Raw genomic sequence first — 24,788 nt, forward strand, 5'->3', positions numbered from 1 at the left:
ATCTGCAGGCCTGCCTCAAGTTTAAGTTTGGTTTAGAACCAACCATTTGTGGGTCCTGAACATAGACATGCTGGGGCCCACCTTCACCCTTTTCTTGTGCTGAGCCACCAGGTTAAATCCAGTCTCCTGAGTGCCTCCCCCTCCCACATTTAAGTTTGTCTCATAGATGACTCACTTAGCCCCTGTGTTCCCTTCCCACGAAAGCATTTGCTGACATCCATCCCAGCTCAGGCTAAACTGGGTATGTCCCGGCGATTCACCAAACCGACACCACTGGGTCGTCAATGTTTCCCCCAACATCTGTTTCTATGACTGTCTCCCTCCACTACACTGAGCTCCTATAGGGCAAGGATAATGCAGTGATACTGTCTGTGTATCCCCAGACCTGGCAGTGTTTTGGTACAGTCAGCAGTAGCTCTGTGTGTGAAACATAAAAGACTGACTAAAGGGAGCAGGTGAGAGTGTTCCTATGAGGGCCGAATCCGACTCCTCAGAAGATGCCAGTCGTGGGAAAGTGATGCCATCCCAGCCCCTCCTCTTGCTGTCCCTCCTACTCTCAGGAGCAATAATTTATATGTTATCAGAAACAGGCCGCATTTTCCGTGCTCCTGCCCGCTCGAGTCTGGGTAAAGGGCAGAGGGAGCATTGTCTGGTCAGGCCTCTGGGGAGAGCTCGGCTGTCTTTAGTGGAAAACCCTGTCTATCTGCCTACCCCAGGCAGGGGATGAAGACAGGAGGTCCAGAGGGAAGGGGGAGAGGGCAAGCTCTGGGCTGCCAAAGGCCGGGAGGGCGCAGTCGCCTTGGCAGGAAGCCACCCGGATGTGGTGAGTGGTGAACGGGATGGGGCGGAGAGTCCTGCCCTGCTGGGGACACTGACTGGATGGGCCACTTTCGCGGGAATCGTGCAAACCGCTCAGGTGCTGCCGAAGGAGCCGAGTTTGGTTTCGCGCTCTTTAGGGGAAAGACGGGTGCTTCAATTTTAGTAAACGAACCCCCCGAAGGCAGTGGGGATCTTAAGAGAAACGCTTCCAGAAACCTGAGTGCCTCGATCTCTCCAGCTAATGCCTTCCACCGGCTTCTCTGGTAGCTTCCGGTTGGCCCCGGCGCAGAGCTGCCTCTCCATTCTGCGTCCAGACCGTGCAGAAGAGCGGGAGCTCTGGCTGATGGGTTCTAGTTCGGAGCTCTGCCTCTTTCTGTCCTGGACCATTCGCCTTACCCTCCTCCGGGCCTTTGCTTCCTCGTCTGTGAAATGGGCCCAGGGGTGGAGGCAAAGGCTGTAGAAGCCTTTTCAGCTCGGACCTTGCTAGATCCAGTGTTCTTCACACGGCTCCTCCACCGCCGCCCCCCGCCCCATCTTAACTCCACCCCCTCCGAGCAGCTGCTCCCCGACGCCGGCCGCTAGGGGTCACTGCCTCCCTTTGTCAGCGACGGAGGAGGGCAGCCCGCTCTGCGGCCCTCTCCGGGGCTGAAAGGCGACCAAAGGGGCATCTCCCCATCAAGGGGGCCTGAGCGGGACCCCACGGGCTCGCTCGCATCCGCCTCCGCCTGGGGCTGGAAGGTGCGGGCGCGCGGGCGGAGGCCGGGCCGGGCTGGGCGCGTCGGAGCCTAGAGGGGGTTAACGCTAACCCCTCCCCCCCGGGCTGACATCACGGGAGAGCGGGTGAGAGGCTGGAGCTCGGCGAGTGAGAGAAAGAGAGGGAGAGCAGCGAGCGCGGCTCGCCTCGGCGCCCAGGCAGCTCCACATTGTTGCGGATCGCCGGCACCGGGCAGAGCGGCGGCAGCGGCGGCGGGGACACGCGGAGCAGCCGGATCGCTCCCTTTGCGCCCGGCCGCTTGACCCGAGCCGCGCGGGCAGCTGGCCGCCGAGCCGCGCGCCATCGCCTGGGCCCCGAGCCCTCCGCACCGCCCGGGCTCGTCCCGCCACCTTCCGAGTACGGCCGGCCATGGACGCCTGCAAGTTGGAGCGGAGCGGGAGGGTGTGAGCACGCCGGGGGCCGGGAGCCGGGAGCCGGGAGCCCGCGCCGCGCAGCCGGGCAGCCGGGCAGCCGGGCAGCCGGGCGAGCCGGGGGTGGGTCCCTCTCCCCAGCCCCGCTCTGCGTGGAAGAAGAGGGCGGGGACCGGCGCCGGGAGGAGAGCGGAGGAGGCGAAGGGGGCATGACTCGTGCAACTTGCGGCGGGTATCTGCCGAGGATCTGAACCAGAGGCAGCCCGGGCCCGGATTGCGGCCGCGCCGATTCCACCCCAGCCCACCCCGCCCCGGCCGACGGCTGCGGCTGACCTGGATCCTCCGAGCGCCGGGCGGCCGCCAGTGATCCGTCCTCGTCTTCCCGACTGGTTTGTGGAGCGCGAGGAGCGCCCTCCTCGCCGCCCCTCTTGCCGGACCCCCGGCCCCCGATGGCTCGGATGGGGCTTGCGGGAGCCGCTGGACGTTGGTGGGGACTCGCTCTCGGCTTAACCGCGTTCTTCTTCCCAGGTAAGCGCGTTTACCTCTGTCTCCCTCACCCACCCCCACCCACTTACTCCCTCCCCGGGGCAGGGAGCTGGATGGCGGGCATGACTGGGTTGCACGGAGTGAACGGAGCCAGAAAAGTTGGGTCACGGCTTGGGTAAGGGGGTGGGGGTAGGGGGTAGGAGGTGGCACGGCGGAGAAAGTGCGGTTGAGAAGCCGAACAGCCTGCTCTGCAGGGAAGCAGTCGGATGCACGTCTCTGTAGCAAGAAAGCACTTTCTCCGCTCTGTTCTCCACAATAATAATAATATGTAATAGCGTTCTATTTATTTAATAACCAGTTCTCAGCTCGAGAAGCAGTTTGGAAACACTGCATGTTACATAAATGCAAAATAATCACCGTAATCACCGTCTCAGGGTATGAGACAACAGCCCCAGGGGGAGGGCGTCAGTCTTAGAGCTGGTGGGCTGTGGGTTTGGAAGCTGGCAGGGGGGCTTCGTTTCTTTCGGCGGCCCCTTGCCAGACGATTTCTGGCTCTTGGGCCCCCTCCCGCCCCACATCGCCCCACAGCGGGCGCGCAGAACCCGCTCCTGCGGCAGAGGCGGTTTCTCGCTCACCTGAGGTTCCTTTTCTGGAGGGTGAGGCCGAGCAGCCGGGGATCGCAAACTCCCGGCCTTGTGCGGGACTGGGCTCAGCCTTGGAACTCTGCTTCTAATACGGGGGGTGGGGGTGGGGAGTTCTCCCCGAAGAAAGCTCCACGGGCTTCGTGCCAGCTAGGTGGCTGCATGACCCACTTTCCCGAGGGTGCCCCGCGTCTTTCCTCGAGGTGCCGGCTGCCGGCAGCTAAGGGTTAACCTTACCGCTCTTGACCCTGGGGTGGCCCGCGGTGGCCCATTCTGACGGGTGGGTTGGGGGCGGAGGTTGGGACCGGCCCAGGCATATTGTGCTGGGGAATGAACTGGAAAATGCGTTTAGGAGGCAAATCCGACCGAGTCCCCTCTCCTGGCCTTAATTCCCTTTGTGTCCCTGGGGAAGCAACTGGGCTCCCAGCGGGACACCTGATTTGGGTCCTGGCGGGAGGAGGATCCCTTTAGCTCTCTGGGAAGAAACCTGAGATGACTTCTGGCCTTTGCAAAAGGGGTTTGGGGTGGGAACTAAGGGGACGTTTGACTGGAGCACGTGGTCCTTGTGTTGGGGTGGCAGAATGGGGGGGGGCGGTTTACAGAGAGCAGTTACTCCTGGGCCAAAAATATTAGACACCAGCCCCTATGTTGCCACAGATGGGCCAGGCAGTTTGTCAGCCAGCAGCCAGCCTGGCTGTACGGTTGTGGGTTAGGTGCACTCTTGCAAGGCAGGAGAAGCCTGGCCCCCTTCACTTCTGCACCCCTTCTCCTGTCAACCAGCTTGCTGCTGGGACTCTGCAAATCTCACTCAGTGGTGGATACTATGGAAAGAGATTTAGGGAAGCAGGTATGCAGGTGCCCCCACCCCTGCAGTCTGGGGTGCTGCCCTCCTAGGTGTCCCAAGAGGGGAAATTCTGGGACACAGATATCACCGCTCACTCACCAAGGCATGGCTAAGCCCCTCCCTCCAGGATGGTCTGGGTGAGTGGGAGGTCTTCATCCCACACCCAGATGCCTGGGAAGAAGCTCCTGCCCCAGGACTTGCCTTACCACCGGGGCTTCTGGGCACCCTTTAAATTCCTATGTCCACATCCCTAACACTGAGAAAGGAAAGCTTGCTAGAGCCCTAGGGGTTTCTAGCACTCTAAGGGGTTTCTAGCACTCTAAGGGGTTAACCCAATCCTGGGATGGACAAAGGGCTGGAGGGTTTGAGGAAGGGGAAGCTCACCCCTTTCTCTTGAAGCTTTGTTTGGAAGGGTATAGTTAATTCTGTTTGGGGGCTAGAGGCCTCCTGTGCTCCACCCACTCAGGAGGTGGGAGCAGGGAGGTGATACTCACCTGACTCAGGTGGGCGCTACCCCCACTAATTCCAAATGAGCAGGTAGGATACCCAGTCAGAACCATAGCTGAGACAGCTCCTAAAACGTGCCCTTCCATTGCTTGTGACTGAGGATGGGTAGCGGTGAGGCAGCCAAAGTTCCTGGGCTCACCTGAGCTCCTCAACCCAGTCAGTGCCTGTACGCTTGGTGCACAGGTCTGCTTGCTTTCTCTAGGGTCTGCTGTGAAGGGAGGCAGGTAGAATGGCAGCACCCAGTCTGACTCTTAGGTGGAGGAGGCCAGGAATTGCCAGCCCACACAATGTTGCACCCCCCAACCCTTCCTCTGCTTCTGCTGACTCCTGCTTCTCTCTGGGGACTTGCCAGTCTGCTGCTCTTTTCTTGGCTTTCCTGGGCTGTGACAGGGAGCATCCAGGGGGTGAGGAGGGAGGAGCCCCCAGTGTGTGTGATGGATGGCTCCTGACTTCAAAACAATCCTGCTCTGGCTACTAAAGTGTACACAGAGAAGTATATTCCAATGCCACAGACTGTACAGGGAAGGTAGGGAAGGCCCAGGAGTCTCTCTTTGTTCCCTGAGATGAGGCGCTGTGGCTCCATTCCAGGCTTTAACTTGAGGGTCAATACAGTCCAAGGAGGGATGGGAAGACCTAGGAGGAGGAGGCAGAGAACCTGCCTGAGAAGCAGGTGTCCCACCTACACCACACCCTCCCTAATTGGCTTCCCCACACCTTTTGTCTGGAAAGAGAACACACACCCTAGGTGTCACGCACAGTGAGCAAAGGCCTGTCAGGCCCATAGCGTATCCCTCTGTACAGCCTGTGCGCAGCTGTCTGTCATGAGGGTTTCCTTTGAAAAGCTGTTAGAATCTTTTCTTCTCCCTATTTTTCACAGGCTATGGTCGACTGGGGCTTGCTGGGCAGGGCATTGTGGCCAGACCAATTCTGCCAGCCTAGGGCTTGCAATATGTATACATGGCAGTCTCCAGGCCTGTTTATGAGGCAGCATTGTGGAGAGTACCTCAGAAACAGAAGCAAGGCCTAATTCATCAAGGCTGAGGGGAGGAAGAGACACTGATGAGCCTGGGCCCAGCGGCTCTCTCTTGAACCTGGACTTGTGAGCATGCAGGAGAGGAAGCCCCTGGTTGCCTGATGCTGGCTGACACCAGAAGTATTAGCAGTTCCTTCCTCAGCCACTTGGCTTTGTACAATGAATCCAGCTTGGCCACTGTCTGAACTGCCTGAACTGCAGGCACAGTTGTATCCTGCCAGCATGGTTGTGCCAGCTAGAAGTCTAGTGCCGACAGCTGCACCAGTAGGCCAGGCTGGAGGGGCAGAGGGTCGGCTCCTGTTGCTATATCTATGATTCTGCCATTGTTTGGCAGCTGACTAATGTTCATTGTTCAGCACAAATAGAAAATGCCCAAGAGAGGTGTGAATGTATCTTCGATTTTTCTGATTGTATCTTTCCTGGTTAACCTGGTAAATTGAGTGTCTCCTACCTAGGGAAGAGGCAGTTGGAGAGGTGTCTGCATATTCACCTGTTTAGCTAATTTTTTTAAAAACTTTGAACATTAGCCAACATGCCAGGCTAGAATGGATGTTAGCCAATTGTGGAACTTAGCTTCTAACATTTCTGATGGTCTCACCTTGGTCTAGATGGGTATGTGCACAGGTGTGTAAGGCTTTGTATGTTCCTGTTGGTAATCTACAATTCACTGATGCAAATGCAGATCTGTGGGGGACTTGGAGGTGTGCACACTAATATCTGTGGGCCACCATGAGACTAGAGTCATAAATATATAATATCAAATGTGTGTTCACACATAACTGATTTCTTTTGGTGTTCTGATAGATTCTGTAAGTGGTTCTGAACTTTGATAATGCCTGTGTCTATGTCAGAGTATCAGTGAGGGTGACTTTGGGAGGAGACCAGGATTTGCCCTTGACCAACTCCTTCCAAGACAAGCTGCCAGGTCTGGATCCTTTGGGGTTGGGAGTAGGGAAGGCTGGCTGCTGCTTCTTTTTTCTCCTCTGCCCTTGGCTTTCTACCGGGCCCCTGCAGGAACATGTCTGAGACCTTGACAACACCTGGAGAGACTTTTCTCTCCTGTCCTTCTGTTGTTTCCCTGGCCCACAAAGCAGTACAGGAACCTAGTGCTAACTGGGGCCTGGCCTGCCCCACAGGCTCTCATGATCCCTGAGTGGCTGGAAGGGGCCAAGGGAGACAGGTTTTCAGCTCCTAATTTGGGATCTTTGCTTTCTGCATGGGTACTTGGAAAAAAGAATCATGGGAAGCAGGTAGCATACTCTGGACTTGTAAAAAAAAAAAAGGGGTGGGGGGAAGGACATGCGTAGGGTCTTTGATCCCCCATGAGAAGCCCTGCAGAGCAATAGGGGTGCCCAGGCAAGCTATATGTGTGTGCCTAAAAGCATCCTGGGTTTGAGCAGAAGAAGACAAGAGCCCACTTGTTGAAAGAAAGTGGGAATGAGGGGCAAACAGTAAGTAGACAGCAGTTCCAGGCACCCAGCACCCTGTGCCCAAACCCAGCTGGAAAATGCTCTCTCCCCTGCTCCCAGGCTGCCCACCCTGCTCCATAGGGACCAGGTCTGCAGATCCTACAGCAGATGTGCTGGCTGGGGCAGGAGGTAACTTAAGATCTGAGCAGGGATCACCTTGCAGAGGGAATGCCCTGAGCAGGGAGCTAACACCCTTCTGGTTAACCCTTAAAGTTCTGTACTCCCTTTGCTGGTCAGAGCTGGCAGATAGGGAAAGGGAAGAGATACAGAAAAGACAGCAGACATATTCTCTGATTGACATATTCCACAGGAGAAGTGAACTCAGTGCAGCTGGAGGGACTCAAGATAGACACAGAGAAAGGCTTTCTGATGGCAGATTATAGGGTCTTCAGAGCAATGGGTGATCCCAGGTTTATTCTGGGTAGGGGCTGGCAAGGCAATAAGTATGTATTCTTGTTGGTGCATGGTAGCTATGCCTTTCACAGTCTCCCACAGAAAACAGAGAAGCAGAGGGCTAAGTCCTCTCCTTGCAACCTGGTATCTCCTGCATCTTGGCAGTCCAGCATTCTGAGACTGCAGAGTGAGGCCAACTGGACTGGATTAGAAGTCCCACTCTGCTGATGGCTGGTTAAGTGACCTTGGCAAAGTTGCTTTGTGAGCCTCAGTTTTCCCAACTGCAAAAATGGGTTGCTATTAGCACAGATTTCCAAGGAGGTTTGTGAAGATGAGACTGAGAATAATGGGTAAAAAGTGCTTAGCACATTGCCAGGCACATGATAAACATTCAGTAAAGAGTAGCAACTTCTTGCCAGGCACCAGTGGCTCATGCCTGTAATCTTAGCTACTCAGGAAACAGAGATCAGGAGGATCGTGGTTCAAAGCCAGCCCAGGCAAATAGTTTGTGAGACCCTACCTCTAAAAAGCCCATCACAACAAAAGGGCTGGTAGAGTGGAGTGACTCAATGTGGAGGCCCTGAGTTCAAACCCCAGTACCACAGAAAAAAAGAGTGGCAACTTCGCTATCCCTGTGCCTTTCTTCTGAATGGTCCCTGCCCCCCACCCCCTGAGTCTCATTGGACAGGACCATCTTTATGCTCCCTTGAGAAAGAGACACTTAGCTACCTACACACTGCCAGCCTCACTTCACCTATCCCCAACTTGACACTGCTCAGGGAGTAAATCCCTGCCCCCCCCTGGAAATGATGGCACAGCCACCAGAGAACAGCGGGGGCCAGTGTGGGGACTCAGGTGGCCTGGCTGGCTGTAGCACCTGCCAGGCCAGCCCTGTGGTGGTCTAGTACAGCACAGGCAGCAGGTGCTGGGTGGCCTTTTTTCTGCAATGTGTCGCCCAGGGCTCTCCCAGCATCTGCCTTGCTCCCTGGCTGCGACCCAGCTGGGGCGCCATTGCCCATATGGAGCACTTGCTGTGGCAGCAGCCCTGGGCTGGCAGAGAGAACCTAGGACAGAGCCCTGCCTTTCTTCAAACTTACATATTGGATGGGAATGTGGACAATGGGACCGTCCCTCCAGGAGTCCACCGCTTGCGTTGAGATAGTAGGGTTAGGTAGACAGAGAATCCCTACTTGGGTCTCCTCCCTGTCTCCTCTTGCAAATTGAATCCTTCTGCAGCAACATTGTAACAGTAACACATCTCTCCCAGCTGGACATCTCAGAGTTTCAGCTAAGCGTCCCCATAACTCAGGCAAATGGTATTGGTGTTAGTATTATTTCCATTTTACAGATGAGGAAAATGAAACTTAGGTTTGGCAACTTGCTGCCCATCTCAGGCCAGTGTGACCAAACTAGGCACCAGGAGTTGTGACTGCTGGTCCAGTCGATCAGGAAGAGGAAGCAAGCTAGAGATCAGACAGAGGTTGAACCAGATATGATTGAATGAGTCTGAGCTGGTCATTCACTTCATTGGCCACCACCAGCTTCCACACTCCCAGGGCATGGCAGCTCTCTGAGGAAGTGAGGGATGAGATGAGGATGTAGGTTATAAAGAGACACAGTAGAGATGACCATGAGCCCAGGGTAGCACAGAGAATGCCTAATGACAGGACAGGTGACGGGCAAAGGGAGCTGTGTCTTGCAGGCACTAGTGCATCCCTCACTGGGGATGTGGGCTGAGACATGGGCAGGGCTCTGAGGTGTGAGCCTGGAGCCCCAGGACACAGGCAGGCACAGGGCAGAGCATGGGCCTGGCTCCCAGCAGAGAGTAGATGCTCTCTGAAAGTGTCACAGAGCAGCCAAGAGGGACAGGGGGATGGAATTTGGTAGGTAGAGTCAGCTCTCTCTTCTGGGCCACCCCACCCCCTCTGGTCTCTGCAGACCCTGGTGTCATTCCCAGTTTATGGGGAGTCTCATTACTGAGTCACAGACAATAAAACCCGCCTGACCACTCTGGCCCGAATCTCATTAGAGGACATTAGTTCCGCTGGCTCGTGGCTCTTTTGGGACACAGCTGCAGGCGTGGCCTAAGCAGCAAAACAGGCCATTGGCCTTGGGCACAAGCATATCCCATTGAGAGACTGAGTTCAGTCTATGGACTTAACTGGAGTCCCTCCCTTCAAAGTTTTGGAACACATGCTTCCCCAAAGCTGGAAATTCGGGGACCCTCCTGCCCACTTGAAGTCTCAGTTCTGCCCCCAGCCTACAGGAGAGAGGGGTAGGACTTGGAGGCCCCATGGCAGAAGCATTTTCCCCACCTATAAATGGAGTTTCACCCAAGGCTGAAAAAGCCAGCTACTAGCAGAGCTACCTGGTAGCCTTGGCAGGGACTTCTGATCTCACGTCCTCCCCAGGGTGAGTACCTTTTCCACAGTTGCTGTAGTGGGCCCTTGGATTCCATCTTGTGGTTTTTCCCACCAAAGACAGGACTATATCTCTTAGCAGATTCCAGTGCCGACTCACAACCAGCCTCTGCTCTGCCTATACGCTGCTCTCTCTGTGTTATCTTTCTTCCCTGAAACCCAGCATACCAGAACACCACCAGAGCCTGATAGATGTCACTATGAAAAATAAACATGCCCCCATTGGTGCCTCAGGCAGGAGGGGAAAATGCAGGCCAGACCCAGACAACTGGTCTGAGCACACCAGGCTCCCAGTCAGCTCCCATCTGGGGTCGTGCGTGTCAGCCCCCCGACTTGGCAGGTGAGGTGGTGTTCCCATCAAGTGAGTCAGTGAAGATGGGATTGAGATCTGTTGAGGCAGAGACTCAGTCATCTTTGTGCTGAGAAAAGGGGGCTGGAGGCCTGCATTGGCCCCAGGACAAGTCTGGAGCTCAAGTTTACCCATGTGCAATTGGGGAGGTGGCTGCCATGAGCCCCAGTCCTGCTCCTGAGCCACGCTCCAGAGGACCCGCATCCTCATGCTTTGTGGGCAAATGCAGTCAGCTGCTGATGACAGCATCCTTGTTGGCATAGCTGGCCATGGTTGTTGCTGCAGCCTCTGGCTTCTCTCTCTCCCTGACTCCTGGCTCCAGCGTGCAGATGGCTGACACTAGAAGTCTTATCAGTTCTTCCTTAGCCACTTGGCTATGTACAATGAATCCACCTTGGCCACTGCCCAGACTCCTGGCTCCAGTGTGCCACACTGCCTCTTAGATGAATACACCTGAGGACACTCACAGGCCCAGGAGCGTGTGACAAGGTGCCCCTCCCTGGCTCCAGCATCAACCACTGTCCTCCTCCAAACACCCCTCTGTTCATGCCCAGTGTTTTGCCATCCCAGTGCTTTTGCGCAGGATTTCCTCTCACATTCTCCCTTATTTCCCATAAATGCTAAATCTAAATGCTGAAGTCAAGAGCCATGTATAGCACGAAGCCTTCATGAGCTGCCCCCCCACCCCCCACCCCAGCTGAAGATAACCTGTCATCTTAAAGCACCTCATCCATGACACCCTGTGACTTACTCTCCATCTTGCTAGATAATTATTTGAGCCTGAGATTTATCTTCTCCACAAGACTCAGAGCTCTATTGCTGGTGAGACTTGGTTTCCCCAGGGTTTAGAAGAGGGTGGGCTGCATAGTGGGCCAGTACTGCATAGATGGTCACTTACGTGGACTGTGGATAGTGATAATAATAACAAACAATAATGGTAAAAACAAACTTTTACTGAGAGTTCTTGGGTGTCAGGTACTATTGGAAACATCTTACATGAAATGACTTATTTAACCTTTGTAATGGCTCATGGGAAAACAAGGTCCCAATAGAGGTTAGAGAACTTGCCCGTAGTCACTCAACTTGGAGTGGCAAAGCCAGGATTCAGGTCCAGAAAGTCAGGCTTAGTCCATGCTAAACTTATTTTCTGGAGTGGGGATGGGTGGGTGAAGGAGGAGACAACCTTCTAACCTGGAGTGCTAAGAAAACCTTGCTCACAGAGCTCTCCAGCTCCTCCTCCTCCTGGCATCTCATTATTTGCACATCTGTCCCTATGATAGTCCCAAGACAACCTGGTGCCTTAGACATCCTCAGAACATTTGGGCAGTTTTTTTTTTTTTTTTTTTTTTTGTGCTGCATCTTCTGAGAGCCTTGGTGCTGTTATTGTTATATTCTTTGGCTTCCTAAGAGGTATTAGAAGTACAATTGTGTTCCTGGTACATTCTGTCACCGTCCCTGTTGTGCCTCAGGAGTATTCACGTGGCCGTGCTGGAGTGGAATGTCTTGATATTATTGCTCTCTTATCACTGAGTCTATGGGCCTGACTGATGCTGTTGTGGGGACTTCCCACCATGTTTCACAGGGAGACTAGAGGCAGATGCAGGGGTCTCTCCAAGAGAACCTGCTTGGCCCTGGTCCCAGTGGGTAGCAGTGTTCACAGGCTGGACCTGGATCCTAGGTGTGTCTAGGACTCAGCAAGTTGATCCTATGCCAGAGCCCATCCTAAGCTTCTGGAAGGTTTCAGTCTCTCTTGCCTTCTCCAGAGATCCCAAAAGATGGCAAGGGAGGGGCCCCTACCTGGGAGTGAGGGAGAGGAAGGATTTAGGGTGTTCACCTGTGCAGGAAGCTTTGATCTCCTGGGATGAAAGAGCTAGTGCTTCCTCCTCCGGGGCAGGCTGGGGACAGGAGCAGGGATAGAGGCAGTGGATCTTGGGGCCAGGCATCCTGAGTCTTGCAGTAGTGTAAAGAACTATCCCAGAAGAGAAGCTCTCAGGAGCAGAAAATCATAGCCCTTTCCCAGTATTGCAGCTAAGGACTAAGGTATCAGGCAGTACGTGTGCAGATTGTCCTCAGGGTCCCCCAGGCTGAAGCTCCTTCCAGCACTCCTGCCCCAGCAGGTCATCATGGGGGCTCAGGCCTCACAGACTGCCTTCTTAATTAGGAAGGCAACTCAGCTGCATAATAGTCATCTGATCAGTTTCAATGCCAAATAGAAATTCCTCCTAGACCTGCTGCTGCTCAGCTTATCCATGCTCTGTTAGCTTGAATTACCACAGGGCCCAGACACCAGCAGAGCCCTTGGCTCCCAAGGGCTGGAGTCTGCCCTATACCCAGAAAGTGAATGGAAGCCCTGCAAGGAAAGCAGGCTTAGGATCTGCCAAACCCAAGTGAACACAAAGGGACCCCTGCTTGAGACTTGCAAATGGTGGCCCTACTCTTGGGTCAAATCACTTTGTGCCCTCTCCCATTCTTGAAGCCAGGTTTCCTGGAAGGGGCTTGAGTCTAAGGCAAATGGGTTCTACAGCAGCTCCAGGGTCTCAGTTGGAGCAAAGACAAGGACAGGAATATCCTTGAGTGTAAATAAGATGGGAGCAGAGCAGCCACACTGTGTGGGATGATTTTACTATGCTTGCCCACCTCCTCTGCCCCCCAGTTGTCTCCATCTCATTGGCCTGGATTGCTACATCTCTCAGAATGATGGATGGGCCTCCTCTCCCTTCCCAGGCAGGGCCACCAGCCTTGCTACCCCGCCCCTTCCTACACAGCCCATTCCCAGATTTATTCCCTGTGTTTATGGTGCCCAGAGAGTCATCAGGGTCCTGGGCCACCTGAGCACTCTGATTATCTCTGCTGGCTTGATGGATGGGCCTTTAGGGAGCCCCTGCTCCCACAACCCCTGCATGCCCCAGCTACAGCACCCTTCCCAGCCCTCCCAGGAGAAAGATAATAGGCCTGGGTCAGTACTGAAGGGAAGTGGTGGTGATGGAGGAGGGGAGGCAGCACCCACTTCTCGCTGGTGCTGCTGCCGCAGGGATAGCTGGGAAGGGTCTCCATGACCTCCCCACTCCACGCTCTGCTCAAAAGCATCCTTCCCAGGAAATGTGCCCCAATCACTCTCTCCCAACCCCCACCACTCCATTACCCTGTCCCCTCAGCACTTGTGTACACAGTTTGTGCTATGATGATAATCTGTGTAGTTTATGTGTTTCTTCACAAGTGTTTTTATGTCCTTTGTGTAGATGAGGGAGGTTAATGGCTGTGTGTGATGTGTGCACACAGGAGGTCACGTGTGCGCCCTCTTGCAGATGAGATGACTCGCTATCTTCATGGGGCCTGGGCTTTCACCCAGCTCCTGGTACCAGGGCAGAGCCTAGGTACTGGGGGTAGGAAAGAAGGAGAGGAAGCAATCAATCATGCTGATGCCTGAGCCAGGGTCTATGCTGCCCCCAGCCACCAGTTAGAGACCGGCTGGAGGTCAGTTAGAGAATCGTTTTGTCTATAGGATCACAATCAACTGGTCTGACTATTCTCTCCTTCAAATTTACTGAACCTGCTGGTTATTTTGCAGCCAAACGGTCTCAGTGTTTTATGAGTGAACTGTGTTGGCACGCTGATAAGTGTCATCTCTAAACTCAGGTTCTCTTAATTGTGGGGGGATGGAAGATCCTGGGATACTGTCAAGAGATAAATAACTGACAGCTGATGGAAAGTCTGTCTTCTTACCACAGGGCCATCCTTAGCCTCTGCTTGCCCAGGGACCCCAGGTTTAAGCATATGACCCGGAACACTGTAGGGGATCCCTTTACCAGGTGATCAACCTGGGCAGAGTGCATTAGGAACTTAAGCCCCTGGCTCCTGGAGATCTGCCCCCACCCCCAGGTGATCATCCGGGAAGGTACCAGCTGACTCTTTGGAGCTTAGATATCTCCAAAAGGAGACAAAAGTCGAGAGTCTCAAAAGTCAGAGTTAATCAAAGTGTTCAGGATTCTGACTGCCCCAAGTGCCCAGGTCAGCCCTGTAGGGACTCTGTACCCTGGGTGTCTTGGGAGAGGTGGGCAGGTCCATTCCTGCATTCAATCAAAAATATGTGCCAGGCTCAGAGGTGGGAGCTGGGGACACAGCAGCAGACATAATGTTCTGGCCAGCATTGGATGGCATCTGCCTTCTGGCCTCTGACTTCGTGCATAGCAGGTGACAGCTGAGGGTGCCAGCTCCTTCAGATAGGAATGTCTGTAGCGCAGAGGCTGGCTGGGCAATGTAGACAAAGCAATGAGGCTTGGTGGGTTATGCTGGCCTAAGTCCTCACCCTCCCAAGGTCATCCCTGTGGGGATGTGTTTCAGCATCCCTGAAAGGGCAGCTGAGTTAGACTGGGCCCTCTTCAAGGTGAGCCCTCTGTCTTCTCCCAGACCAGGTCTGGAAAAGCCTCCCAGCAGGGCCCACAACAGACAGTACTTCCCTGACCTGCAGGCGAAGGCAGAGCAAGTAGGTTGGATCCCAGACACTCAGCATTGGAGGAGAAATCAATCATGCCATGCCCTGTTCCCACCCTGAAACCTCTTGACCACATCTTTGCCAGTTGGTCAGCCCTCCAGCTTCAGCATAAATCCCAGTGAAAAGGAGCTGACAGGCCATGGAAGCCCTCACAGCTCCGATGGCTCCAAACACCTGCCCTGTCCTGAGCCACGATCTGTGTCCCTGCTCTGCCCATTCATGGCATGGAACACTTCTGTCTCTATGTGTGATATCCTCCAGGCACTCTGGGATGCCTGGGCCCTAGCATCTCCTCTCCCATTGAGCTCTGTGACCCAGGCTCTCACATCTTGCCATCTGGGGTGCTATCCTCCTGACCAAGTTGTCTAGACCCCAGCAACAGGAGGGATCCCCAAAATTGAATCCTGTGATCCAGAAGAAGACTGGGATTTCAGCCTGGCTCTCCTGTCATTAGCTACAGTCATCCAAGATCTAAGAGAAGGCAGAGTGGGTGGGCTGGCTTCACACCTCCCATCATCCTTGTCCGTCCTTTCCCAACCCTCGCCCCTTCCCACCCCTGTTTTCTTTTGGATTAACGACAAATTGCAGTGGAAGATCCGCTTATCTCCAGAGGGAATTAAGGAATTAAGTTGGTGATGGGGAGAGAGGGGATGCAGAGGGAGCATATTGCAGAGGAGTGGGGGGTGGGGGGAGGGCATGGCAGGACTGTAGAATGGGACCTTCTGCCTGAGTCAGTCACCCTGCAGCCAGTCTGGGCTGGGCTCCCCTCATGGGGACTGATTCTGGATGCTTTAGAATAGGTATGGTGAGTTGATGGAAGGAGGTGCATCACAGGGGTGCCGCAGGTGGGGTGATATCCCAGCAGCTTCTCATGTCACCTACAAGTGCTTCATGACCCAATGCAACTGTTCTGTGGCATGTCACAGCACTGGGAGCGCGAGCCCCAGCATGTGGCATTTTGCTTTTTGGCATTAGGCTACAGAGGCAAATTCTGCAGTCAGAAGTGTTGGGCTCCCAACTCATGGGCAGTTATGGAAGAACCTCCAGGTGAGGCTCGATACCACTCTGAATGGGTCCTCACCAAAGGGTGCTTTGCTTTGCTCTAAGACCCCTGCAGTCACAGTCAGGGCTTCCTTTATCCCCAGAGTAACTCAAGAGCCACCTTCCTGATGCCACAGAGGGGGTTGCTTAGGATCTACCCATCCACGCCTCCATCCTGACCAACTCAAAGCCCAGGAGGTCCCATTTGGAGCTCTTTGCCACCTTCCCTGGCATCAGACCTCTCTAGCAAGGAATGTGGAGCCATACCCAGGACAGGGCCTGGCAGTGCCCCCTCCCCTCCTCCAGGCCCCTCACCTGTCCCAAACCTGAAGCTGAGCAGAGGGAGCTCAGAACTATGGGGGAGGTTGTAAGTGAAGAGGGCACAGGCCCCAAGGCATGGCTTCCTCCCAGGTCACTCGACCCAGCTCAGAACCTGCCCCCCGAATAACGGTTTCAGTCACTCTCCTTTGGTAGTAGGGTTGATCAGTAGCCGCAGTAGAAGATAAAACAGAGAACAGAGGTGGCCTGGGGGAGGGGAGCAGGAAGGCAATTCAGCACTGATGATGCAGAAAGCCAAAATTGGGCCCAAAGGTCCAGGACTCTATCTGGTTAATCATTAGTAACTCTGGCCAATAAATCATTGGTTGGTTTTTTTCCCCCAATTTCAGCCCCCCAACCCTGGAGGTCTTTCTAGACTATGCCCAGGCCTCAGAAAATCCCCACCCCCACCTTTGTCCTGGGTGGCCACATCGCAGGCAAGATTTGCCCTCTGACCCTCCCCCACCCCCACTCCCCAGCTGGTTTCTGGTCTCCAGAGCCAGCTCAGTATTTAATCTCCAAGAGAGATTAGTGGTCTGCTTTACCTGCCCTCCCCCACAGGCTGTTTGGATACTTCTAGATAGTTCCTGATAGAGGGACAGGCCCCAGGGCCACCCAGAGAGGGTCTCCAGGTACCCTGTTAGCAGTGCCCCCTGCACTCATTGATTCTGTATGACCTTTCTGTGGGCCATACTGTGTCATGGAGTCACCTATGGGTAACACTCCCCTAATCTTTAGAAGAAATCACTTAGTCAGTCAATGGATATTCTTTGAGTATCTACTATGTGCCAGGTCCAGTATGAGAACAAAAATGCCTTAAGCAACTACAACTGGGGTACAAGGCTTTATTCACCTGGTACATGAATGAGACAGCTGACAACTAGCTATCCCAGGACAGTAGCTTCAGGTGAGGACAGGAAGTTTCCTGTCTGTGGCTTGGGATCCTGGCGCAGCCCTATCCTGATGGACTATCACAACAGTTTTCTAGAGTTGTTTTTGTAAGCCAGGAAAGAGGGAAGGAAGAGAAAGGAAGCCAGGACTTAAGCAAGAGAACCAGGAGGGCTCTTGTGTCTGTCCTAACGTACTGGGCTGACCATCACAGTGATAACCTGTCCTCAGAACAGGCATGGCCCCTGGTTTCTGGTGATGAACAGTATCAGAGTTGTTCCAGTGGCTAAAGTACACAGGGACTCTAACCTGGGCAAGGATCACAGAGGCTTCTCTGGGGCAGTGACCTTAACCTTGAGCCCAGGAGGCTAAGGAGTGGGCTAGAGAAGGACAAGGACAGCCTGGGACAGGTCCTGACATGGGCAAGGTGGAAGAAGACCAGTGTCTTCTGGAGCCTGTGGATGGAGATGTGGCCTTGGAAGGGACTGGAGAGGCCATGGAGAGGATTGAGAACTTAAGAGAACCATCCCATCTGTTCTGTCTGATAGCAGCCTGACCTGCATGCAGTCCAAGCCCAGCACCCCCAAAAGCCAACCTCACCCTCCTCTTCCCAAGCCACATCCCACCCGGGGCTCTTCCCATTTCTGCCATCAGAACCCCAGCTCTGCTCTTTCTCTACCTCCTATCCCCACATCTGCTTGCTTGTCAGTTCTTTTTATTATCCCATTTCTGCAGGACCCCTCCCCATTCTGCCATGACTACCCTCTGAGATCTGGTCCTGTTATCTTTCCCAGGTGTCTGTCCACATTCTGGGTAGCCTGTTCACCATTGGCAGAGCAAAGAGAAGTTTGAACATGTCACTCTCCTGCTCCAAAGCCCTCAGGGGCTCCCCAGTGCTGCTCCTTGACCTAGGCCAGGGCTTTCAGCCTCATGCTGCTCACTTGGGGCCACATAACTCTTTGTGGCAGGGCCACCCTGTGCACCATAGGATGTTTAGCAGCATATACCCACTAGATAGATGCTGCGGTATCAACCTTCCCCTTACCCCCAGCTCAGTGTGACAGTAAAAAACCTTCCCCTTACCCCCAGCGCAGTGTGACAGTAAAAACCTTCCCCTTACCCCCAGCGCAGTGTGACAGTAAAAACCTTCCCCTTACCCCCAGCGCAGTGTGACAGTAAAAAAACCTTCCCCTTACCCCCAGCGCAGTGTGACAGTAAAAACCTTCCCCTTACCCCCAGCGCAGTGTGACAGTAAAAACCTTCCCCTTACCCCCAGCGCAGTGTGACAGTAAAAACCTTCCCCTTACCCCCAGCGCAGTGTGACAGTAAAAAATGTCTTCAGACGTTGCTTCATGTTCCCTGGGGGCAAGGGCACCCCCAGTTGAGAATCACCAGGCTGGCCTTTCACTACAGCCAGACCTACTTTTCCAAAGATACCGCCCACAACTTTATGTGGATATATTCTAGGCTCCAGCCAAAGTGAACCGCTCCAACTTCTCCAGGACACTCCTGTCCCTGAGCCTTGGCTCCTGCTGATGGCTGAGCCTGAGCCATCACAGCCACATGGAAAACATCTGGTTTCCAAGCATCCCCTTTCCTCTCTGTCTTCTGGTACTGTGGCTTTCCACCCACTTCCTTCCCTGCCTCAGACCCTCAGCTTGAAGGACGGCCTTAAAAATCTCTGCTGGCCCCAGCTCAGTATCTTATATATAGCAGGTGCCTTGTAAATGTACATTAAAGGGATGGGAGGGCTGGTTTTCAACTCCAATAAGCTTCCCCTCTTCTGAGCCCCTCTCTCTGTGTTGTTCTTGGCACTCCATCTCACCTCGAAGCCAAGATGGAGAGCTTCCGAGCCTCCGTTTTTCCTGACACCTCCATACCCACCTCATCTTGTTCACAGCAAACAGAATCATCTTTTTTTTTCCATTTGCTAACTATGGGGACACTCTGTGGTTGTGTGTGTGTGTGAAGCTGTGTGTGGTTGTGTGGCTCGCAGGTGGGGCTCAGTGATGGCACATTTCTATGTGCGGGGTGTTAGTGCTTGCATCAGAAATTATACCACCTGTGCCAGGGTTTGTCTTGGGGGTCTTCTCTTCCATTAATTGCTCTGCATCCACTCAAATGAGCTTATCCAGTTTGCAAGTTTTCATCTCATACGTCTTTATTCTTGCTGTCCCCTCTGCTTGAAGGGCCCTACTTCACTGCCTAGCAAACTCCTACTTATCCTTCAAAGCCCAGTGTGAGCTTACCTTTTTCTAGTACATGCCCTTCCTTCTCTAATCCCCTCCCCCAAATTCATCATTTCTTCCCTTTATTGTCATAGCATTTTATAAGCAATCTGACCAAAGCATTGATCATGTGATTAGTTCATTTATCCTGTGTCCTTGAGTCCAGGGACTGTACCCCTCACAGACAGGTGTTTATATCCCTACTTGTAGGCCCTTCATAGTCTTACTTCATGGTAATTAAATAAATGGGAATAATTGCTCATTTTGTTTCCCAAATCATTTTCTTTGTACTGTGCTCAAAGTGCGCCTCTGTGTAATGCCTTTGCTTAACCTTTCTGCACTGGTCCCGTGTGCTTCTGTGCATACATACAGCATTGTTTAGTTCTACATGTGTTTTGGGGCAGATCCATGTGCATGGATGATTCTGTTTAAGTGCTCTGTAAATTTAAATTTGCATCCCTCCCCAATACAAATCCCCCAAGCTGACCTTTCCTCATCCTCCATCTGTGAGGTTGAAGGGGCAAGGGTAGGGGTGCCTGATGGTGAGCCCCCCCCGCCACCCCAGGCTTTCTGTCCATCCTGGGGTGACCCAGGGTGTGCAGGCTGGGTTGTGTGGCAGAACCCTCCATGGCCTAGTCAGATCACACCCACTTCCCTATCCATCTCTGCCCTGTTTAATTGGAATTTGGCTAGTGGAGACCATCTGTTCTATTCCGTCCTGTTTCCATGACAACCAAGTGGCTTGAGACTGAGGATTGTGGTGAGAGAAGTGGCCTAGGGGATGCTGGGAAAATATAGCTAGGTCCTCCCCTCAACCCTGTCTGCTTTGCCCTCTCCAAACCCAGAATGAAACAAATCTATTCCCTGATGAGACTTGGAGTCCCCCTGCGTCACTCCATCCCAGCCCCCACCCCCGCCCTGCTTTTTCCCAGGCTCCTTTTGGCTTCCCACACACGTGGCTCCCCCTCCCTCCCCCCACTTCCATTCATAAGTCCTGGGCAGACTGAGGCCCAGGACTGGCGCAGCCTTGGGGCAGAATGAAACCTGCAGGTTTTCTGTACTTTTGCACCTGGGCTGCCCCGCCTCCACCACTTCCCTCCACCTCCAGATATCTCCCTGTCTCCCATTCCCTACTGTGCAGATTCAGAACCTCACCTGTGATAGTCAATACATTTTCCCCTCCATAGCCCCTGTCTGGGGCATCCCAGCACCCATAAGTGACAGACCTTAGGAATGTGGCCTTCTGTGTCCTCCCCAGCAGCCCCTTACAGCCCCGGGACAGCAACTAAGGTCTCCACAGCAAGGACCATTGTTAATTAGTCCCCCGGCTTCCTCTGAGCTCCTCCCCCTGCATCTCTCAACTGCCCCCAAGAGCAGAGTGGGCCCCAATAAAGGCACAGTAGCAGGGAGGAAAGCTCCAGGCCCAGGGGCACACTTTGGCAGTTTGAAGCTAGGTGACACTGGGATGGAAGGGAAATTCTGTTTTCATGGTGTTATTTTCTGCCCTAATTTCCCCATTTATGGCCAGGCCTTTCCGTGTCTGCTCTATTATCAGGGGATCTGCCTGTCTTTAAAAATAAGTAGTGTGGCTTGTCAGGTGACCTGTCTGTCACTCTGGTCCCCACCATCATGTGCACACAATGTTTGCTATGGTGGGGGATGGGGGAGACTGCCTGCAGGCAGGGTCCCAGGACCTCTCCAGTGTCTAGCCCTGAGCAGAATCAGTCCTGGGCCAACTCAGTAATACCAATCATATTTTAAAGAATGAAAGGCCTCAGAAGGTCATTGCCCATAGCTAGGCTGGGATGGACTAGGGTTCCCCCATTTTGGAAGTGTTTCAGCCTTGCAGAGATCTCTAGTAGCTGGCTTGTCTCAGGTCTAGCCACCACCATTCATCTTCTTCATGCACCTTTTCTTTTTTTATTGAGATATAATTCACACACCATAAACCCCACCCTTCTAAAGCCACAATCCTGTGGCTTTTAGTATATTCAGAGTTGTCCCCCATCAGCGCCTATACACCAGGACATTCGCGTCACCTCAGAAAGAAACCCCAGACCCCTCAGAGCAGGGCCCTACTCTGGCCCTGGCAACCACTAGTCCACATCCTGGGTCTGTGGATTTGTCTCTTCTGGACATGTCCATGAAGTGGAACCATGCAGTATGTGGCCCTTTGTGACTGGCGTGTCCCACTTAGCATTACATGTGCCTCCTTCTGAAGTGACCACGTCACCACCCTGCTTAGAGAGCATCAGTGGCACCAGTTTCCCATAAGGTGAAGTTCAGACCCTTGTCTGATATAGGGCTCTTTTAAATTTGGCTCCTACCTCTCTTCCATCCACCCTTCCATTCTCCCTCTGCCCCAAATACTGATACTTTAGCACAGAAGGAACCAGCTCTGCTTCTGCACTCCCATCACTTTGGGTTCATACTGAAAAAACAAACAAAAACCAGCTCTTAGCACACAGTAATTATTTGTTTTCATGTCTGGGGACCTTGTTAGACTGAGCTTCCAAAGAAAAAGAAAATACCTTAGTCTTTCTTCTTCCTCTTCCTTCTATCAATTGTCACTATGTCAGCTGCCCCCAAACAAGCAGACACCGTGCCTGACACTTAGTGTATGTGTGCTCAGTTTTATGAGTGAAAGTAAGGGGGAGACAAGAACCGGTGCCAGTGGGTTTGATCAGGGAGCAGTGACTTAGATGAATCTGGAAGGAAGGGAGAGGTCAGCAACTTGGCACAGCAGAGATAAACTGGGGTATGACTGGGTGTAGGAACTGCCTCTGCAAGTGGTCAGAGGGGAGAGGAGGTAAGAACAGTTAGCTTTTGTGGAATGCCAGGTAGTCACTGGCATAAGAGATGGGATGGAAGGTTTGGCAGGGATGAGAGGAGAATAGGGAGCAACCACAAAGAGGTGAGGTGACCTTAACCAGGAAAGAGGAGTAGTGAGTATAGGGTAGGGTGCTTCTAGCATCCGGAACAGCTGTAAAAAGGCCCAGAAGCAGGTGAGAGGTGGTGCCTAAATTATCCTGGCAGATAGGCCAACATGGGAGAGGGGAGGGCAGCAGTGAGGGTGGGCTGGTGGAATAAGTAGGAGGCCCAGCTACATGGGGAGCTCTATGACAAACAAGAGCCTTTACCTGCTCTGATGGGACATCCCCATCCTTCAAGGTCACCTGAGTATAGATGGACTTGCTTTTGCCTGTCCACCCCAGTGATTAAAGGCAGTGAGGTCCTCCTGCTCTTGCCAGATGACAGCTACTAGAAGGTAACCAATGCATCCTAATCACTCTCCTTCCTCACCCAGCTGCACAGGGAAGAAGTGAGGGACAGGGATGGATTTTGGATCCGTGGCACATGCCAGCCTTGTACCCTTAGACTCTATCCCAGCCCTCTGACCCTCGGTTTCTTCTTCTGTAAATACTGACTGAGGCTAAAGAGCGATTATGATACCACCTCTGAAGGTTTTCAGAGGGATGAAATAAGATTTTGTATACAGATGCCCTAGAAGGACTACGCCAGCATTTGCCCTCAGGTGTGCTGGGGGTACAGGTTAACCAATGGAGGAAGCAGAGGCCAGGGTCTGTAGATGGAAAGAATCTCTGAGGCCGCTCCTCTTTTTCTATGCCATTTAGAAGAGATTAGAAGCCCACTTCGGTTTTCACAGTCCCATGCTGTATAGTTGAAATAGACTTGAGAGCAAGCAGTACTGTGATTTCTGGGTATGGCAGGAAATCCATTCGCTTCCATCCTTGCAGTGAGAGAGCAGGTGTGCAGAGAGCAGAGCTACTGAGGCCTGGCCGAACCTTTCTCCTGGGCTCCCAGCAGTTTTGAGAGCCAAGAGAAGTCTGTCCTTCCTGTTGCTAGAGGTGGGAGAGTGAAGTTGGGGTGGGCCAAGGCCCAGGCATCTGCATCCTTCTCCACGGGGAGGGGGTCCTATTCCCAAGGAGGATGGTAAACAGACCTCTGCCCCCACAGAAACAAAGTCATCTAATTGCCTTTTAATCAGGGACACTGGTGCTGAGTGGTAAAGAGAAACATTTGATTTCTGGGCAGGGGAAAGAGGGGAAGGTGGAAGGAAGGAGAAGTGTGACGGCCTGGCTCCAGGTCCTAGAGGAGGCCACAACAGAAGGCTTTGTTTCTCCTGATGGCAATCATAAATAAAGGAAGCAAGCATCTCTATGTCCTGGCTCAAGGCCATTGTTTTGTGCAGGGTTTCCTCCTCACCCCTGCCACTCCTGCCTCCCTCAGGCTCAGGATGAGGAAGACAGCTTGTCACAATGGGAGGAAGTAGGCTGCCAGCTGTCTCACCTGGACAGGTGGGAGAGGTAGGCTCCACAGATCTGGATGCGTCCCTTGCCCCACCCCACCCTTTACCCTTGGTTCTCCCTCCCTAGCTCTGCAGACCAGACCACGAAGATACCCCAGGTGACTGCAGGAGCCTCCCCAGCTTCCTGCCTCCCCTCCCAGCAGTTGTCAGCATCTTGTTAAAACAGTCCAGATCATGCCCCTCCTCTGCTCATACCCTCCAACAGCTCCCATCTGGCTTGGAGAAAAAGCTCTGGCCTACGTCTGGGCTCTACATCTCTCCCCTCCAACTACACCGACCAAAAATTCCTGGCACCTTCCCATCTCAGGGCCTTTGCACCGTCTGCTCCCTCTGCCTGAGATGTCCTCCCAGCTATAGTATTGACTTATTCACTCCATTCGTTCTTTGCTCAAATGTCCTTTCTCTGTGAGGCCTTCTCAGACCACCCTTGACCTAAAATAAATCTTACACACACTTTTCCCCTTCCTTGGTTTTTTGACTATAGAGTCTAAGCTTTACAAGTACAAAGAATTTTTGTCTGTTTTGCTTAGTGCTATATCCTAGGCCTAACAGGCACTCAATAATACCAATCATATTTTAAAGAATAAACACCTCAAAACAGCCACTGCCTACTGCCTTTGCACATCCAGACCAGGTCCTGCGTGTGCACGCGCACACACACACACACACACACACACAGAATCCTCTCGAAATCCTTCTCACCTGGACCATTCCAGGAAGCCATGCCTGACTAGCTCATGCCCCATGTGACATGGGTCAGAGACCACAGACTTGACTCTCTTGGCTTGGGGGTTAGATGTCTCCTTGGCCCTTCCAGCAACCACATTCCTGTCTATAACTTTGTTACTAAGCATCAGCAAGTTCCTACCTTCTCCTTGGGGTATGGAGCAGGCCTTGGGGTGCTGAGAACACCCTGCTACACTTCAGAAAGTTCTCAGGCAGGAGGACACAAAGGTCTCCTGCCTTTGCACATCCAGACCAGGTGGGAATGCAAGCTAGCATTTGTCAACATCTCCTGGGCCCCAGACCCTTTCCTCTGGGGCCAAGGAAGTGTTGAAACACCTTGGCCTCCTGGTTATGCCATGCATCAGTCAACTCTGTTGTCGATCTCCCACGTGCAGGCCCTGGCAGGCACCAGGCACCCAGCATTGTTGGCAAGGCAGAGCCATCACTTTCTCATGGAGTTCATTGCCATTACCTAGCACTTGCACTGCTCCAGGCTCAGCTCCATGGGATTTGCTTATAGAAAGTCATTTAATCAAACGACTTTCTGTGTGTGTGTGTGTGTGTGTGTTTGAGAGAGAGAGAGACTTGCTATGTAGCCCAGGCTAGGCTTGAACTCACTATATAGCCTAGGTTAACCTCAAATGCCAGATCCTCCTGCCTCAGCCTCCCAAGTGCTAGG

At 53.3% G+C, this 24,788-nt stretch overlaps 1 protein-coding gene across 2 annotated transcripts in view; it reads left to right on the plus strand.

Annotated features, from left to right (window-relative positions):
* The first annotated feature begins 852 nt into the window (after positions 1-852).
* Nectin1 (nectin cell adhesion molecule 1) overlaps positions 853-24,788 on the plus strand; it is a 101,444-nt gene continuing 77,508 nt past the window's right edge. The window contains exon 1 of one of the 2 annotated variants that reach the window (XM_074066539.1): positions 853-2,472. In XM_074066539.1, coding sequence (XP_073922640.1) covers positions 2,394-2,472 — 79 coding nt within the window. In that variant the 5' untranslated portion in view covers positions 853-2,393. The remainder of the gene's footprint in view (positions 2,473-24,788) is intronic. The other variant, XM_074066538.1, reaches the window with a different exon arrangement.

Source organism: Castor canadensis, chromosome 2, assembly GCF_047511655.1.
Source record: "Castor canadensis chromosome 2, mCasCan1.hap1v2, whole genome shotgun sequence".
In the NCBI taxonomy this organism is placed as follows: Eukaryota; Metazoa; Chordata; class Mammalia; order Rodentia; family Castoridae; genus Castor; species Castor canadensis.